The sequence below is a fragment of the Adiantum capillus-veneris genome, chromosome 10 (genome assembly GCF_014529385.1).
Source record: "Adiantum capillus-veneris isolate H3 chromosome 10, ASM1452938v2, whole genome shotgun sequence".
Taxonomy (NCBI): Eukaryota; Viridiplantae; Streptophyta; class Polypodiopsida; order Polypodiales; family Pteridaceae; genus Adiantum; species Adiantum capillus-veneris.
Genome location: NC_140940.1, coordinates 25,620,318 through 25,638,941, shown reverse-complemented (window position 1 = coordinate 25,638,941; position 18,624 = coordinate 25,620,318). Strand labels below are relative to the sequence as shown.

The 18,624-nt window shown below is 45.4% G+C and overlaps 1 protein-coding gene across 13 annotated transcripts in view; it reads left to right on the top strand.

The window, feature by feature from the left end:
* The window catches only part of LOC147448570 (uncharacterized), a 294,875-nt gene that overhangs the window by 247,542 nt on the left and 28,709 nt on the right, over positions 1 to 18,624 (top strand). For 10 of the 13 annotated variants that reach the window (XM_086521154.1, XM_086521146.1, XM_086521148.1 and 7 more), the window contains one exon: positions 14,104 to 14,146. The exons of the other annotated variants lie outside the window; for them this stretch is intronic. In XM_086521154.1, coding sequence (XP_086377280.1) covers positions 14,104 to 14,146 — 43 coding nt within the window. The remainder of the gene's footprint in view (positions 1 to 14,103; positions 14,147 to 18,624) is intronic. 13 annotated transcript variants of the gene reach the window in all.

Genomic DNA, 18,624 nt, shown 5'->3' with positions numbered 1-18,624 from the left:
ATTGCATGGGTGAAACAGTGTTTGCCACTGTCTTGGAAAGAGGGTTTGTTGAAGTTATTGCCCAAACAAGCGCTTTGTGAGCAGTTCTCGCATTGGCGGTCCATAACTCTTATGCCGGTTATTTATAAAATCCTGGCTAAAATCATTGTGAACCGTATCAAGGAACCTCTTATGGCTGGTATCCATTCCGCGCAGTATGGTTTTATTCCTCGTCGCCAGATTTTGGATAATCTGGCTAATGTATTGATTAGAATAGAATATGCAAAGTGTACTCAGCAAGATGTTCTTGTGATGCAGGTAGACATTGAAAAGGCTTTCTATACGGTACAATGGGATTTCTTTGCTGCCACGATGCAGGCCCTTGGATTTGGTCCTAAGATGGTCAATGTCGTATACTTCTTGTATGCTCACAGTATATCTTCAGGCCTTCTTGATGGAGAGCTGATAGAACCTTGGCCTCTTGGATGTTCTGTGAGACAGGGTTGCCCGCTTAGCGCCCTGTTGTATGCCATTGCCACTCACCCCTTGTTATTGTATTTGGATCATTTGACTTCGCTCAGTCGTCTTCATGGGCTGAAACTACCTAATGGGGAAGATTTCACAGGACAGGCCTATGCTGATGATTCGTTGTTCATGCCTCGCAATAACCAGGATGATGTGCGTAAAATAATGCAGGCACTGGATACATTTGGCTTGGCTGCAGGCCTTAAGGTTAACTTTCACAAATCCAAACTCTTGCCTCTGAATGTTTGTGACTGGCATTGTCTTCTGTGGCCTAGCGAGATTCTTGATCCGCATGTAGTGGTCGGGCACTTAGGATACCCCATCGGCTGGCATGTAACTAACACATAGCAAATTGATTGGGTCATGCAACGCTTGAATGTCAAATTGCACTATTAGAAACTGTCTACATGGCCGCTACATGTTCGTCTTCGTATTGTGCAAAGTATCATGATGGCATATGTTCAATTTTACTCGTTGTTGTTGCACTGGCCTCACTCCTGTCTCTCATTGCTTATGTCTAATATCGTATCTCACTTGTGGCGCACTAGTTCTCATAAGAAAGGCCTACGTTTGTTAGCAATGGAGAAACTTTGCACTCCGAAGTGTCTTGGGGGGTTGAATATTTTGGACCTTGGATGGCATGCATTGGCGAGGAAGGCAATGTTATTGCCTACTCTTGTGCGGCAATCTCAGCCGTGGACAGTTATGGTTGCTGATCTATGTCGGCACGTTACCACTCCCACTTTTGGTTGTTGGCAGACTTCCCTTTGGGAGATTGTGTTTGGCAAAATGGATGGCTATGTTCCTTGTTGCTTATTCACCTCTAGCATGCTCTCTGCTTGAAATGAGGTTACGGATCATCTCTACTGGCAAGGCAGCCAGCAAACAAATGGGAATTCGTTACGTTTGGAAAGCATTCACTAGAGTAAGGTGTTCTCTCTTACCCTGGTTGATCAATCGCCTCGTCAAGCATACTTCCTCTTTGGTTGTGGCATATGCACAGTGGATGATGTGGTGGATTCATCTGGGAATTTACTTACTTTTTTCTCAGGCAGCGGCACGCTTTGGGTTGGGCATACATTATGGTCATATCTAGAGCCTGCTCGAGCATATGCTGGCTGCTTTCCTCCCTGTTCCACCATTTACAAGTGGTTGTCGTATGCAGGATTGGACTCTATGGGACACTCCTGTGAATGCCATTTCTGCCCGACATATCTATGCTTCCCTTGTGGAAGACTCTTGGCTGGCTAACCACTGTAATGCGCTCTGGGCCTTGTACAAATCTGAAAGATGGTGGAGACAGGCTCTCACTGTGATTTGGAAGTGTCGCTTGCCTCTTAAGGAGCGTCTGTTTCTTTGGCGTTGTTTGTTGGGAGTTCTTCCAGTAGGAACTCTCCTTGCGGCGCATCGCATTAGCTCCTCTCGTTGTGTCAGCTGATCTGCCTGCTGATGAGAATGTCAGACATCTGCTTTGGGATTGTCGCTGCATTAGGACATTCCTTAGATGCGTTTCTGCTTGTATGTATCTTCGGTTTCCCTAGCGGTTTTCCACAAACGTTTCTGGTTTTTTGGGATTCTTCCGACTTCCCTCCAACTTTTTGCGATCTTCTTCGCTTGGGTCAGATTTTGGTCGATGTGGTCCCTGTGGCATCATCATAATCTCTGTAAGTTTCACCGACATGAGGCAGATCCTTTTCCTTCGTTCAAGATTTTGTTGAGGCAATCGTTACATTTTGCCTGACACTCGGGACATATCCTTGGAAATCTTGCAAGTCTTCTATGTTTGCTTCTAGCGATTTTATATCGCAGAACACAGTTGTCTTCTTCTCTTTGTATTTGACCTTTTTGGTGGGTTTTTCTCGTTTTCCCACTTGTAAATTAATCAAATCAGATTTACAAACAAAAAAAAAAATGTGTGTGTGTGTGTGTGTGTGTGTGTGAGAGAGAGAGAGAGTGTGTGACGGGAGCTCTGGGAACCTGCGCGCGCGCGAACCCTACTGCTGTCTTGTCGCAGTTTTCTCCTGCGCGCTGCCACAGCGTGCTGTGCCAGCGCCTCTAGGTGTGTGTGAGTGTGTGTGGGACAGCTCTTCTGCGCGCGCATCTGCCCTTCTGTCGTGGAATTCCCTGCACGTTGCGCGCAGCAGTAGCCCGTGACTGTTGCCTGCGTGATTGCCCCTGCACGCCCCTTACCTAGCGTGCTCTCCTGCTCGTTGCTGCTGCAAAGTACAGTCTTGCCCAGCCAGTTTATCAATGACAGAGCCGCAGGTTTCGCACGCCTACTGGCGGTCGGTGATGTTCTGTCGCGTCTAGCTGTGCAGGACCAGAAAAGACCAGCGGGACAGTTTTGTATACAGGTTAGAGTTTCTATCAAGCTCCAGTTTTTTTGGGCAGAATTCGACAGATGTATATTTCTGTGATTTTGGTTGCTGCCTTATGTGAAGTATGTACAGAGTTGTGGTTAGTCAATTATTTGCAAAGGTTTTCTTCACAATATATTGCGGAATTGTCTTGCCAATCAGTTTTGTTCGAAGTAGGGGTTTCTTTTAATTTATGTTTGACTCACTGTGCGTCTTTAAGCGTCAGAAAGCGATGGAACCAACCTCGGAGTCAGCTTCTGAGATGAAGGCATGCTTGTATGAGGACTTTGAGGAGGCTCGACAGGCATGGAATGGTCAGGCGCCTGCTCTTGAGGTGCGCATTCCAGTACAGGACCTCATGGACCCAGTTGCGCAGACGCTATGAACGCAGTTATTCTGTTTTTCTCGGGGAAAATGCCTACTGCGCAAGATGTCGGCCAATGGGTCGATTTTCTCCTTCAGCGACAAGCTGTCCATGGTGTCTACTTTGGGGCGCGTGGCTTTTATGAAGATTTGCTCGCAGATATGGAAGCTCGAAATCTTTTGCTTGAGATGTCCCCCCTCTTTTTTAATACGCAGATGACACATGTTCTCCCATGGGCGCTCACTAAAGACTACCAGAGTCTGATTCGTCACAAATGCCCGGTGTGGGTGGAAATTGTTGATTTCCTCCGCACGTGGAGACATTTCCTGCCGTTGTTGGCTGCGCAGCTTGGAAAGGTTATCTGCCCTCCCAAATTGGATGTGAATACCAACAGGTTTTGTATTCTATGGGACACGGACAAGATTACCCCTAATGGTATTATGGTTGACTCAGGTGATCCATGGGTAGGCAAGCGCCCCTTTAAACTTAAATGGGGAAAATTTGCAAATTCATGTTTTCGCTGCAGCAAGTTTGGTCATATGCAATCCGAATGTCCAGAGCCGGTCTTGCAACCCCCTCCATCTGCTGTTCCTTTGTCCACCTCTATCCCTACAGGAAAACCCACAAGTGAAGCTAAGCAAAGTGGAGTTTCTACTGCTAAAGTGACTTCGAATGTGGACAAAGGGAAAGGCAAGGTACAGCAAGTTACTGATCTTGGGAATGGAACTGCTGCTAAAGGCAAAAATGTTGGACCTACAGATGTCAACACATGGGTGGTGCCGAAAAAAGTACTGAAAATTCGTACGCCACTTTCTTCTCGTAATTATGTTCCTTCTGTTAATGCTAACAAGAATGCATCGTTTAAGAAACTTCCATGTAATGACAATTGCACGCTCATTGATGCATGGGACAAAGCGATGCACTCTTACAAAGATGTACTCCTTGGTGAGGCTTCCACATCACATGTGAACAATGTGGAAACGTTTCCAGCCTGACTCAGAGGATGGGTCCTCGTACAGATACAGTGGATGGAGACGTGTCTATGGGCACCTCCACTTGATTTTGATACTCGTTGCTTTTGTACATATGTTTTCAATGCAAAGTCATATTAAATGCATCTCATACAATGTGCGTGGGTTATGCAATCTTGACAAATGGCGGCTGACCTGGCACTATGTACATACATGTAGGGCAGACATAGTTGTATTGCAAGAGCACAATCAGCACGAGTTTGCTGGTCAATGCTCCTATTTTGCCGGATATTGGATTGCGTATACAGGCTCGCAAAATTTCTCTGGTGTATTGATGATGATTCGACATGAGCTTCAGCCTGTTTTGTTATACAATGATCCGCATGGTCGGTGGATGGTTGTACAGTTTGTTGAATGGTCGAGTTCATGAATTTGGAGGTACATATGCATTTACGGCCTCTGGGCAAAGAACTGCTTTGTGGCGGGAAATCTCCTCTCGCCCATGGACATCGAATGCCTTTCTGTGTGGAGATTTCAATAATACTCCTGGTTTGCTTGACAGTACCACAGGAAATTCGCATATGCTGCTTGCGGAGAAACACAATTGGGATCGTTCTCTTGCCTCTGCTCAAATGATTGATATATGGCGTTCTTTGCATCCTGATGCCTCCAGTTTCACCTTTCAGCATGCTGCTCCTCTTATAGAGCACGATTGGATCGTTGGTATTTGCTTAATGGGCAACAGTATGAAGAATTTGTATGTGACATCAGGATAGATTATGCTCTGCAGCTTTCGAATCATTATCCCCTTTTACTGTCGTTGTATTTTGGACAGTCTGTTTGTGATCGGCCTCTTCACAGGAAACCTTTGTTGCATGTTAATAATGCCTATCTTACTCATGAAGCTTTTCGTCACATGGTTGTCATTATTATTCCTCCGCTGTTGGCCCAAATGCATATTGATTTGGATGTTGCTTGGTATCGTTTTGTCAAGAGAGTACAAAGTGTGATTTGTGACTATGGTAGGCAGCATATGCAGCGCATTAGGGAGAATGTCGGTGATGCGAAACAGGTTAGTCAACGATTACAACAATTGGCTGATTTCCGTCCATTGTCTGATTCTGAAATGATGGGGTTATGTGAAACTAAAGTGTGTATTCAGCAAAATGATAAGCAAAAGCTTGCTAAGTGGCAGACGCGTGCACGTCAGCATGCCTTTATGGATAAAGGTTGTGCTTTGAAGAAATTTTTTAAGCATTTGCATCATTCGAGAGTCACACGGTCGATTAAACGGGTTATGCTTCCCTCGGGTGATTGGACTTCTTCGAAGAGGGAACTTGCTGAGGTTATGGTTTCACATTACCGTAAGGTGTTTGCTGCTCCATCTCAGCCGTCTTCGGCAGCTTGTCGAGCGCGTGAATTGTTGCTTTCTTATGTTCGTCCGATCCTATCTTCGCAGGAGGCACATTGCCTTAGGATCCTTTCTCTGTCGCCGAATTGCATGCTGCCTTGCTTGCATTAGGTCGGTGGAGATCTCCTGGTTGGAATGGACTTACTGTGGAATTTTTCCTCTTGTTTTGGGATGCTCTTAAGCAACCCCCGATCTTCATGATAAATGTGGCATGGGAAAAACAGGATCTACCAGTTTCATGGAACGAGGGCTTACTTAAGTTGTTGCCCAAGCAAGCGCTTTGCGAACGGTTCACTCATTGGCGGCCCTTAACTCTGATGCCGATGATGTACAAGATTTTGGCTAAAATGTTGGTCCATCGCATAAAGGACTATTTGTTTACAGGACTTCATCAGGCTCAGTATGGTTTCATTCCTCGTCGTCAAATCATGGATAATTTGGCCAACCTTATGATTGGCATGGAATATGCTAAGTATACGCAACAAGATGTGTTGGTCATGCAAGTTGATATTGAAAAGGCCTTTGACATTGTGCATTGGGACTTCATTGCTGCCACAATGAGAAGTCTCGGGTTTGGTCCTAAGATGGCCAATGTGGTTTATTTCCTGTATGACTGTAGTACGTCTTCGGGAATTCTGGAAGGGGAATTGACAGAATCGTGGCCACTTGGTTGTTCGGTTCGGCAAGGTTTCCCTATTAGTGCTTGGCTGTATGCAATTGCTTCTCATCCTTTGTTGATGTATCTTGATCACTTGACCTCTGCGCAGCGTCTTCATGGTTTGCAGCTACCTTCAGGTCATACTCTTATTGGGCAGGCTTATGCAGATGACTCGCTTTTTATGCCCCGCAATCAACAAAACGATGTTCAAGAGATTATGAATGCTTTTGAATTGTTTGCGCTTGCGGCTGGTCTTAAAGTCAATTTTCGTAAATCAAAGCTTCTGCCGCTTCGTTCTTGTGATTGGCATGCTCTGTTGTGGCCAGGAGAGATTGTTCTTCCAAATGTAATCACTAGGCATTTGGGTTATCCAATTGGATGGAATGTTACTCACAAGCAGAAAGTGGATTGGCTTATGAATCGCTTGAATGTTAAATTGCATTACTGGAAGCTTTCTATCTGGCTGCTCCATGTTTGCCTGCGAATTGTTCAGAGTATCCTCATGGCATATGTTCAGTTCTTTTCGCCATTGTTGCATTGGCCCCGGCATTGTCTTGACTCTCTCATGTCGGCCATTTTGTCTCATTTATGGCAAACGCGTGCTCACAAGAAAGGTTTGCGCTTGGTATCGATGATAAAACTTTGTACAGCAAAGCGCTTTGGTGGTTTGAATATTTTGGACTTGCGTAGGCATGTCATTGCTAGGAAGGCTATGCTTTTGCCTACACTTGTGCATCAATCTCAGCCTTGAACTCTTATGTTTGCACACTTAAGTCAGCATGTGGTTACATCTTCATTTGGTCACTGGCAATCATCCATGTGGGAGGCAATATTTGGTAAGATGGATGGACATATTCCTGGATGCCCGCTTTCTTCCACCTTGCTTTCTACATGGAAACAGGTTACGATTCATCTCTCATGGAATGCTCGGAGGGAAGGAAACTCACTTCGTGCAGAGAGCCTTCATTGGAGTCGGGTTTTTTCTCTTACTTTGGTCGATTGCTCGCTTCGCCAGGCGTATTTTCTCTCCTGCCGTGGCATTCGAGTGGTTGAGGATGTAGTGGATGCAGTTGTTTTTACTTTGGAGTTTCCATTTGCCGCTCGCCGCTTTGGATTGGGCATGCATTATCACCAGTTTTGGAGAGAATTACGACAAATGTTGACAGGTTTTTTGCCCGTTTCACCTATGGCTGATGGTGATCGAATGTCTGACTGGAAGCTTGGGGATATGCCATTTCAAGATATTTCTACTAGTCGAGCATATGCTTTTCTTCTGCCTCGTCCATGGATTGCTGATCATTGCAACGCTATTCGGCACATGCATAAATCGGACATTTGGTGGCGCAGGATTGTATCTGCAATATGGAAAAGCCGTTTGCCGTTGAAAGAGGAGTTGTTTCTATGGCGGTGTTTACTTGGTGTGCTCCCAGTGAGTACCTTTCTTCGGAAGCGCCGTGTCGGCCCTTCATCGTGTGTTCGTTGCTTATCTGCCGAGGAGGATGTTTGTCACCTCTTGTGGGATTGCTATGTCACTCGAGATTTCCTTCGTCAGGTATCTGCGTGTATGAGACTACGTTTTCCCTCGACGGTCTTCCATAAGCGGTTTAGGGTTTTTGGTATCTTCTCGCCGGTGTTGCAAGGCTTTGCAGTCTTCTTCATGTGGGTCAGGTTTTGGGCATATTGGAGCCTGTGGCGACAACGTAATGGCTATATGTTCCATAGCATTCATGCGGATCCTCTACCTTTCTTTAGGATTTCCCTACCTTTCTTCAGGATTTCCCTTCGGCAGTCTCTGCGGTGATATCACGGCGGAGATACATCAGCTTTCTTATGAATGCTTTTAGATATTTTGTACAGCTGAACACTGTTGTGTTCCTTTCCTTGTACATCTTTTTGGTGGGTTTTCCTCTCTTTGAGGTTTCCCACAATTAGTTAAATCAAATTGATTTACAAAAAAAGTGTGTGTGGTGTGTGTGTGAGAGAGAGAGTGTGTGTAACGGACGAGAAACGAGAGCTCTCCGAGCCTGCGCGCGCGAACCCTTCTGCTGTGCCGTCGCGTTTTTCTCTTGAGCGCTGCTACAGCGTACTGTACCAGCGCCTCTGGGTGTGTGTGCGTGTGTGTGGGACAGCTCCTCTGCGCGTGAAGTTGCTCATCTGTCGTGGAATTTCCTGCAAGCTGCGCGCAGCAGTAGCCCTTTGTACCCTCGCCAGCAAGGGTGATTATTGCTTGCGTGACTGCTCGTGCACGTCTTCTATCCAGCGATCCCTCCTGCTCGTCGCTGCTGCAAAGTGCAGTATTGCCCAGCAAATTTGTCAATGACAGTGCCGTGGGTTTTGCAAGCCTAGTGGTGGCCGGTGCTGTTATGTCACGTCTACTTGTGCAGGACTAGCAGGACAGTTTGTATACAGGTTACAGTCTCAGTCAAGCTCCAGTCTTTGGGCAGAATTCAGCAAATGTATATTTCTGTGGATTCTGGTTGCTGCTTTATGTGAAGTATGTACAGAGCTGTGGTTAGTCTGTTATTTGCAAAGGTTTTCTTCACAATAGATTGCGGAATTGTCTCGCCAATCAGTTTTGTTTGAAGTAGAGTTTCTTTTGATTTATGTTTGACTCACTGTGCGTCTTTAAACGTCGGAAGCAGCTTCTGAGATCAAGGCATGCTTGTATGAGGACTTTGAGGAGGCTCGACAAGCATGGAATGGTCAGGTGCCTGCTCTTGAGGTGCGCATTCCTGTACAGGACCTCATGGACCCAGTTGCACAGTACACTATGAACGCAGTTATTCTGTTTTTTCCCTGGGAAAATGCCTACTGCGCAAGATGTCGGCCAATGGGTCGATTTTCTCCTTAAGCGACAAGATGTCCGTGGTGTCTACTTTGGGGCGCGTGGCTTTTATGAAGTTTTTCTCGCAGACATGGAAGCTTGAAATCTTTTGCTTGAGATGTCCCCCCTCTTTTTTAATACGCAAATGACACATGTTCTCCCATGGGCGCTCACTAAAGACTACCAGAGTCTTATTCGTTACAAATGACCGGTGTGGGTGGAAATTGTTGATTTCCCCCGCACGTGGAGACATTTTCTGCCGTTGTTGGCTGCACAGCTTGGAAAGGTTATCTACCCTCCAAAATTGGATGCGAATACCAACAGGTTTTGTATTCTATGGGACACGGACAAGATTACCCCCGATGGTATTATGGTTGACTCAGGTGATCCATGGGTAGGCAAGCGCCCCTTTAAACTTAAATGGGGAAAATTTGCGAATTCATGTTTTCGATGCAGCAAGTTTGGTCATATGCAATCCGAATGTCCAGAGCCGGTCTTGCAGCCCCCTCCATCTGCTGTTCCTGTGTCCTCCTCTATCCCTACTGGAAAACCCACAAGTGAAGCCAAGCAAAGGGGAGTTTCTACTGCTAAAGTGGCTTCGAATGTGGACAAAGGGAAAGGCAAGGTACAGCAAGTTACTGATATTGGGAATGGGACTGTTGCTAAAGGCAAAAATGTTTGACCTGCAGATGTCAACACATGGGTGGTGCCGAAAAAAGCATTGAAGATTCTCACGCCACATTCTTCTCGTAATTACGTTCCTTCTGTTAATGCTAATAAGCATGCATCGTTTAAGCAACTTCCATGTAATGACAATCGCACGCTGATTGATGCATGGGACAAAGCGATGCACTCTTACAAAGATGTACTCCTTGGTGAGGCTTCCACCTCGCATGTGAACACTGTGGACACGTTTCCTGCCCTGACTCAGAGGATGGGTCCTCATACGGATGCAGTGGATGGAGACGTGTCTATGGGCACCTCCACTTGATTTTGATACTTGTTATTTTGTACATATATTTCCAATGCAAAGTCATATTAAATGCATCTCATACAATGTGCGTGGGTTATGCAATCTTGACAAATGGCGGTTGACCTGGCACTATGTATATACATGTAGGGCAGACATAGTTGTATTGCAAGAGCACAATCAGCACGAGTTTGCTGGTCAATGCTCCTATTTTGTCGGATATTGGATTGTGTATGCTGGCTCGCAAAATTTCTATGGTGTATTGATGATGATTCGACATGAGCTTCAGCCTGTTTTGTTATACAATGATCCGCATGGTCGGTGGATGGTTGTACAGTGTTTGTTGAATGGTCGAGTTCATGAATTTGGAGGTACATATGCATTTACGGCCTTTGGGCAAAGAGCTGCTTTGTGGCGGGAAATCTCCTCTCGCCCATGGACATCGAGTGCCTTTCTGTGTGGAGATTTCAATAATACTCCTGGTTTGCTTGACAGTACCACAGCAAATTCGCATATGCTGCTTGCGGAGAAACACAATTGGGATCATTTCGTTGCCTCTGCTCAAATGATTAATATATGGCGTTCTTTGCATCCTAATGCCTCCGGTTTCACCTTTCAGCATGCTGCTCACTCCTCTTATTGGATCGGTGGTATTTGCTTAATGGGCAACAGTATCAAGAATTTGTATGTGACATGAGGATAGATTATGCTCTATAGCTTTCGAATCATTATCCCCTTTTGCTGCTGTTGTATTTTGGACAGTCTATTTGTGATCGGCCTCTTCACAAGAAACGTTTATTGCATGTTAATAATCCCTATCTTACTCATGAAGCTTTTCGTCACATGGTTGTCATTATTATTCCTCCGCTGTTGGCCCAAATGCATATTGAATTAGATGCTGCTTGGTATCGTTTTGTCATGAGAGTAAAGAGTTAGATTTCTGATTATGGTAGGCATCATATGTAGCGTATTAGGGAGAATGTCAGTGATGCGAAACAGGTTAGTCAACGATTACAACAATTGGCTGATTTCCGCCCATTGTCTGATTCTGAAATGACGGAGTTATGTGAAGCTAAAGTGTGTATTCAGCAAAATGATAAGCGGAAGCTTGCTAAGTGGCAGACGCATGCACGTCAACAGGCCTTTATGGATAAAGTTTGTGCTTCAAAGAAATTTTTTAAGCATTTGCATCATTCGAGAGTCTCAAAGTTGATTAAACGGGTTATCCTTCCCTCAGGTGATTGGACTTCTTCGAAGAGGGAACTTGCTGAGGTTATGGTTTCACATTACCGTAAGGTGTTTGCTGCTCCATCTCAGCCGCCTTCGGCAGCTTGTCGAGCGCGTGAATTGTTGCTTTCTTATGTTCGTCCGATCCTATCTTCGTAGGAGGCACATTGCCTTAGGATCCTTTCTCTGTCGCCGAATTGCATGCTGCCTTGCTTGCATTAGGTCGGTGGAGATCTCCTGGTTGGAATGGACTTACTGTGGAATTTTTCCTCTCGTTTTGGGATGCTCTTAAGCAACCCCTGATCTTCATGATAAATGTGGCATGGGAAAAACAGGATCTACCAGTTTCATGGAAAGAGGGCTTACTTAAGTTGTTGCCCAAGCAAGCGCTTTGCGAACGGTTCACTCATTGGCGGCCCATAACTCTGATGCCGATGATATACAAGATTTTGGCTAAAATGTTGGTCCATCGCATAAAGGACTATTTGTTTACAGGACTTCATCAGGCTCAGTATGGTTTCATTCCTCGTCGTCAAATCATGGATAATTTGGCCAATCTTATGATTGGCATGGAATATGCTAAGTATACGCAACAAGATGTGTTGGTCATGCAAGTTGATATTGAAAAGGCCTTTGACATTGTGCATTGGGACTTCATTGCTACCACAATGAGAAGTCTCGGGTTTGGTCCTAAGATGGCCAATGTGGTTTATTTCTTGTATGACTGTAGTACGTCTTCGGGAATTCTTGAAGGGGAATTGATAGAATCGTGGCCGCTTGGTTGTTCGGTTCGGCAAGGTTGCCCTATTAGTGCTTTGCTGTATGCAATTGCTTCTCATCCTTTGTTGATGTATCTTGATCACTTGACCTCTGCGCAGCGTCTTCATTGTTTGCAGCTACCTTCGGGTCATACTTTTATTGGGCAGGCTTATGCAGATGACTCGCTTTTTATGCCCCGCAATCAGCAAAACGATGTTCAAGAGATTATGAATGCTTTGGAATTGTTTGCGCTTGCCGCTGGTCTTAAAGTCAATTTCCGTAAATCAAAGCTTCTGCCGCTTCGTTCTTGTGATTGGCATGCTCTGTTGTGGCCAGGAGAGATTGTTCTTCCAAATGTAATCACTAGGCATTTGGGTTATCCAATTGGATGGAATGTTACTCACAAGCAGAAAATGGATTGGGTTATGAATCGCTTGAATGTTAAACTGCATTACTGGAAGCTTTCTACCTGGCCGCTACATGTTCGCCTGCGAATTGTTCAGAGTATCCTCATGGCATATGTTCAATTCTTTTTGCCATTGTTGCATTGGCCCCGGCATTGTCTTGACTCTCTCATGTCGGCCATTTTGTCTCATTTGTGGCGAACGCGTGCTCACAAAAAAGGTTTGCGCTTGATATCGATGGCAAAACTTTGTACACCAAAGCGCTTTGGTGGTTTGAATATTCTAGACCTGCGTAGGTATGTCATTGCTAGGAAGGCTATGCTTTTGCCTACACTTGTGCATCAATCTCAGCCTTGGACACTTATGTTTGCACACTTGAGTCAGCATGTGGTTACATCCTCATTTGGTCACTAGCAATCATCCATGTGGGAGGCAGTATTTGGTAAGATGGATGGTCATATTCCTGGATGCCCGCTTTCTTCCACCTTGCTTTCTGCATGGAAACAGGTTACGATTCATCTCTCATGGAATGCTCGGATGGAAGGAAACTCACTTCGTGCAGAGAGCCGGCATTGGAGTCGGGTTTTTTCTCTTACTTTGGTCGATTGCTCGCCTCGCCAGGCGTATTTTCTCTCTTGCCGTGGCATTCGAGTGGTTGAGGATGTAGTGGATGCAGTTAGTTTTACTTTTGAGTTTCCATTTGCCGCTCGCCGCTTTGGATTGGGCATGCACTATTGTGAGTTTTGGAGAGCATTACAACAAATGTTGACAGGTTTTTTGCCCGTTTCACCTATGGCTAATGGTGATCGAATGTCTGACTGGAAGCTTGGGGAAATGCCATTTCAAGATATTTGTGTTGGGCGGACATATGCTCTTCTTCTGCCTCGTCCATGGATTGTTGATCATTGCAATGCTATTGGGCACATGCATAAATCAGATATTTGGTGGCGCAGGATTATATCTGCAATATGGAAAGCCATTTGCCGTTTAAAGAGCGGTTGTCTCTTTGGCGGTGTTTACTTGGTGTGCTCCCAGTGGGTACGTTTCTTCCGAAGCGCCGTATCCACCCTTCATCATGTGTCCGTTGCTTATCTGCCGAGGAGGATGTTTGTCACCTCTTGTGGGATTGCTGTGTCACTCGAGAATTCCTTCGTCGAGTATCTACGTGTATGCGGCTACGTTTTCCTTCGACGGTCTTCCATAAGCGGTTTTGGGTTTTTGGTATCTTCTCGCCGGCGTTGGAGTGCTTTGCAGCCTTCTTCATGTGGGTCAGGTTTTGGGCATATTGGAGCCTGTGGCAACAGCATAATGGCTATATGTTCCATAGCATTCATACGGATCCTCTACCTTTCTTCAAGATTTCCCTTCGGCAGTCTCTGCAGTTTGCCTTGGAAGTTGGTGATATCACGGCAGAGATACATCAGCTTTCTTATGAATGCTTTTAGATATTTTGTACAGCTGAACATTGTTGTGGTCCTTTCCTTGTACATCTTTTTGGTGGGTTTTCCTCTCTTTGAAGTTTCCCACAGATAGTTAAATCAAATTGATTTACAAAAAAAAAAGTGTGTGTGTGTGTGTGTGTGTGTGTGTGTGTGTGTGTGTGTGTGAGAGAGAGAGAGAGAGAGAGAGACTCTAAAAAGCAGAAGTTTAACAGGTACCTGCATTCAGAGAGAGTGTGCTTGCAAAAAGGAATTGGGGTAAAGAGCATGTCCCTTGACAAAACTATTACTAATTCATGAAAATTGTGTGTGTTTAATTTGCATTTCAATTTAGGGATCTCTTTATGTGCAGTCATTTATTTTGACCCCAAGAGCACAGATCCCAAGGGAAAAACTGTAGCAAAAAATCTATGTCGTGCTCTCTATTATGGGTGCTCCTTAGTGCAATATGCAAGAAATCTTACTCCAAACATAAAACAGATGCTGTAGGGCAATATGGAACAAAGCAAAACTATACTCAAATGACACAATAGCAGACTCCAAACCCAATGGAAACTCAATTAAACTCAGGGAACCAATACAAATTAAACTCTAGTTGGCAGTACACTCCGCTCCAAGCCCAAGACTCACGGGTAGAATGGGGATGTCGAGGCTCCAAGTGTGCAGGGAGAGTGCAGGTGTACGAGTGCTAGACCAATCTCATTGAAATGTTAGAGATGCGCAGGCTCATGCATTGATTGCATTATCTGTGAAGCACACTATTACTCCTCACATTCACTCAGCTAAATCAGCAAAATAGGCTAGGGATATTCTGGCTGGTCTTTATGCAAGTTGCAATGAGGCTAAAATTGCATTGCTGCGTAAAGAGCTGGAATTGAAGTTTCTGCATGAGGAAGATGACATAGACACTTTCCTTGCTAGTATCAAGGATATTAATGAGCAACTGATTTCTGCAAGCGAAGTCATTTCTGACAATTCACTTGTGCAGACTGTTCTTGATGCATTGCCAGATTCTCACCAGGCTTTTGCTGGTACTTCGAGACTCATGACCCAAGGAAATCCTGAGGTTGTCAAGCTTGATGCATTATGCACATTGCTGTTGCAAGAGTCATTTTCAAGAAAGAACAAGGATAAACAGCGTGCAGTTGAACCTGCCTTTCTTGCTGCTCAAAGAAAAGGTAGTAACAGCGATGTAGCCACTTCTCATGGTTCTTTAGCAAGTGGAAAATCACCTTGTTCCTAATGCTTCAACCGGTAGCACCTCGTCTGGGAATTCTGGTGAAAAAAGCAAGAAGAAGATGTGTTGCCATTATTGCAAAGCTAATGATCAATTGATTGAGCAGTGTCCTAAATTGAAGGCAAAAGAGGCCAAGAAGAAAGAGGTTGGTTCCACTACAAGTACAACTATTGTAGAGTGATGTTGATGTAGATACAGAGTGGGCATTAAGTGCAGAGTGCACTTATGATCCTTCTGTCCATGATGCATGTATGTCAGTTGTTGCAGATTCACATGTGTGGTACTTTGATAGTGGTGCTACAAAGCACACTACCTCACATGGTGACTTTTTAAACTCTCTCAAGTCTGTCCCTCACAGGAATACGGTCATGTATGCAAACAATGCCTCTTATCCGGTCAAGGAACTTGGAAAGATTGTGTTGACTACTGCGAATGGCAGTTCCTTCACACTTGTTGATGCACTTTATGTACTTTTTTTCTGTATCGGCACAAACTAGACTTGGTCTTATTGTGAAATTTGTGGATGACAGATGTACAGTTCATGATCTCAGTTTTGGTGATGAAATTGTTGCTTCTGGCATTTTGTGTTGTGGGCTGTAAGCTCTCTTTGTATGACAAGTGTGGGTAGAATTTTGCAAATGTAGTTGTGGATTTAAAGGTTGTTTAAATGCAAAGCTTTGCCATGCATGTTTTGGGCATCTGAATTTCGAAAGTTTGCTGCATTTGCAAAAATCTGATATGGTTGCTTCTTTGCCGCCTCTTGAAGCACCTTGTAAGCATGTTTGTGAATTTTGTATTTTGAGCAAGATGCGGAGTTTCCAAAGGATGGCTCAATAAGGGCTACATGCAGATTGCAACTTGTGCATAGTGATGTTTGTGGGCCTATGAAAATTCTATCCTTAGGCAATTACCTATACTTCGTGACTTTCATTGATGATTACAACATACTTTGGATTCAACTTGTAGGCCTGACCTCTAACTGGTTTATCCCCACTGCGACGAGAGCTATAGTGTGAACTTTGAGCTTGGGAAGTATCTTGGTAAGACTAGGCAAAACCATCGATGAAAGAGTGCATAAAAGAAATTACCTAGTCTAGCGGCACAAGGTGATCCTACAACCCTGTAGCCAAAAGAATGGATTGAGGGTTGTGAGAGTCACCCAGGTTGACTTCCTTTACTGGGTTTGGAGAGGGTACTGCTAAGGATGTCGCTGTGGGTGAAGAGGACGCCGCTTCTTGGAGCATAGAGACATCATGGACTAGTGTTTGATCAATATTGAAATCGCATATGCGTCTTGTAGCCAACCTACGGAAAGCACGTCAAAGGGTAATTCATCAGACACAAAGGTGAGCTTTGCCTTGGGGTGAACTCATGTAGAAGAGATTTCTTTCCTCTTCTATGGTCCTACATAGGCTCACCAAGCCCAAGGGCTTCCACTGTAGGAGCATCTGAGTCATCAACCTCTTTGACCTCGACACTTGGCTCCGAGCTAGGTGGCACAAGTGGGCAGCTACGACATGGACACTATCAGATGGTGTATCCTCATTCAATGATTGAATGGAGACCACATAACAAGGCAAAGACTTGGTAGCTTCCAACCACTCAAGTAGGTCTTTCTCTGAGCCGTCAAATGGAGGAGGCTATTCCAGTTAGACTCTTTTGACAGAGAACTATTATGCACAACTAGATCCATCCCCCCTTCAAGTTTGATTGGTTTCATTGGTGACCCACGAGTATGAATCCACATTGGTCATTTCCCAAATCATGTAGCATCTTTAGTGTGTCGTAGCCACGGTCTGCCAATGAGCAAGGGAAAACCGCCCTCGATCTCGAGAAGGCAAACCACAACAAAATCCAAGCTGAAGGTGGAGTCTTGTACCTGCAGAGGCACCTTGTCCACTATGCCCAAGGGGTAGAGTGTCCTCTGGTCTGCCAAAGTAATTGTAAATGGAGTGGGTCAAGTAGGCTGGAGACCTAATGCCAACATAGTGAACTCAAGCATCAGGTGATGCCAGATTCCATTAACTATCACACCAGAGAATTGCCACCTTAGAATGGACACAGTGAGACAAGGGGTTCTGTAATCAGTGAGGGGAGAAGTGGGATAGGAGACTCTAATGACCCGCAAATGGGACTTGCACCTGGGTACAAAGAATGGATAAGTGCAAGCGGTTACCTCAAAAAGCCCCATCTAGCCAAAGCATGTCATAGAGCACACTTGCTGAAAGGTGTTCTTTATGAGATTCTTTGCATTAGGTTTTTCTCCTTTTGCTAGCGCCTTCTCTAGTACATTAATCTGTTGTAGGTCGGCTACTGCTTCCAAGAAGGCCCCATTGATATCGGAGAGCAGAAGAAAAAGAAGAAGAAGAAGAGAGAGTGATCGCTCTCGCGAGAGTAGGCAGACTCAAATTGGCAAATAGTTGGAGGCGCGGATACGGTAGAGGGTCGCTCGCTTTCGCATCAGGTGGTGTCTTGTTCGGCGATTGATGATTCTAGGGGGCGCTAGCTAAACTGATTCAACTCCACCTTTGATGATATCGACCCGCCGTTGGACCCTAATGAAAGGACGTTATCCTTCTTGGTGGGGAGGCTCGCGGGAAGCGACTGTCCATCTGGGTACGCCATGATCCGCACTGGAGGAATGGAACCGCAGGGCACGTCCATGTAGCAAAGTTCCTCGGTGAGGTTGTACCCCGGTGCTTGGGTGCTCTACATAGGCGGATGGAGTGATAATGCCCTCCTTCCTATGCTTTTATTTTATAATCTAATCCCTCCCGAGGGAAATGACGTCATTCTCCCCAAGCGAAGCCAAATGAGCTACAAGAGCGCCCAAGTGCCTTGCCCCCGCAGGGGGGTCAACCTTGCCAAAAAAAACCTCTCTCCAAGGCACCCTCCACATGAATGCCACCTTCGGGCTTATTACCACTTCTGTGAAAAGTTTGGACATGTGGACAAGGATTGCTACTACCTAAAGGGATTGCGACAAAACAGAAAAGTCTTGGTCCTACTCTTCAACAAGGGCCAGCACTTGCATCCAACATGGTTTCCCCTTATGGCCATCCAAACCACATGCCACCTTTGCTGAGAGCCCCTCCTATGCAAGGTATGCAGAGTACTTTTCCCTCTCAGAGCTTTTATCATGCGCATGCTCCCTCATCCCCTCAAAGCTTCTATGCCTCCACCTCCACCTCCATGCACCAGGAGCAAGGACCACCTCGCCCTCCAACTCGCCCATTGAATCGGCCCATTTTGTGCCAGAGGCAAGGAATATGGACATTACCAAAGCAAATGCCCCCTACCAGAAGGGTCCCCTCCCTGCCATCATTGCCCTGAAGCGAAGGATCACTACAATAAGGATTGTCCCAAACTTCGTGCATCCACGTCCTCGAGCCCAAGTCAAAGCCAAAATGAGTTTACCTTTCCCAAGATCAATCTAATAGCAGTTAGCACCATCCCGCAGCCGCCACCTTTTGCCCATGTGGTTGCCCTTCAAGACAAG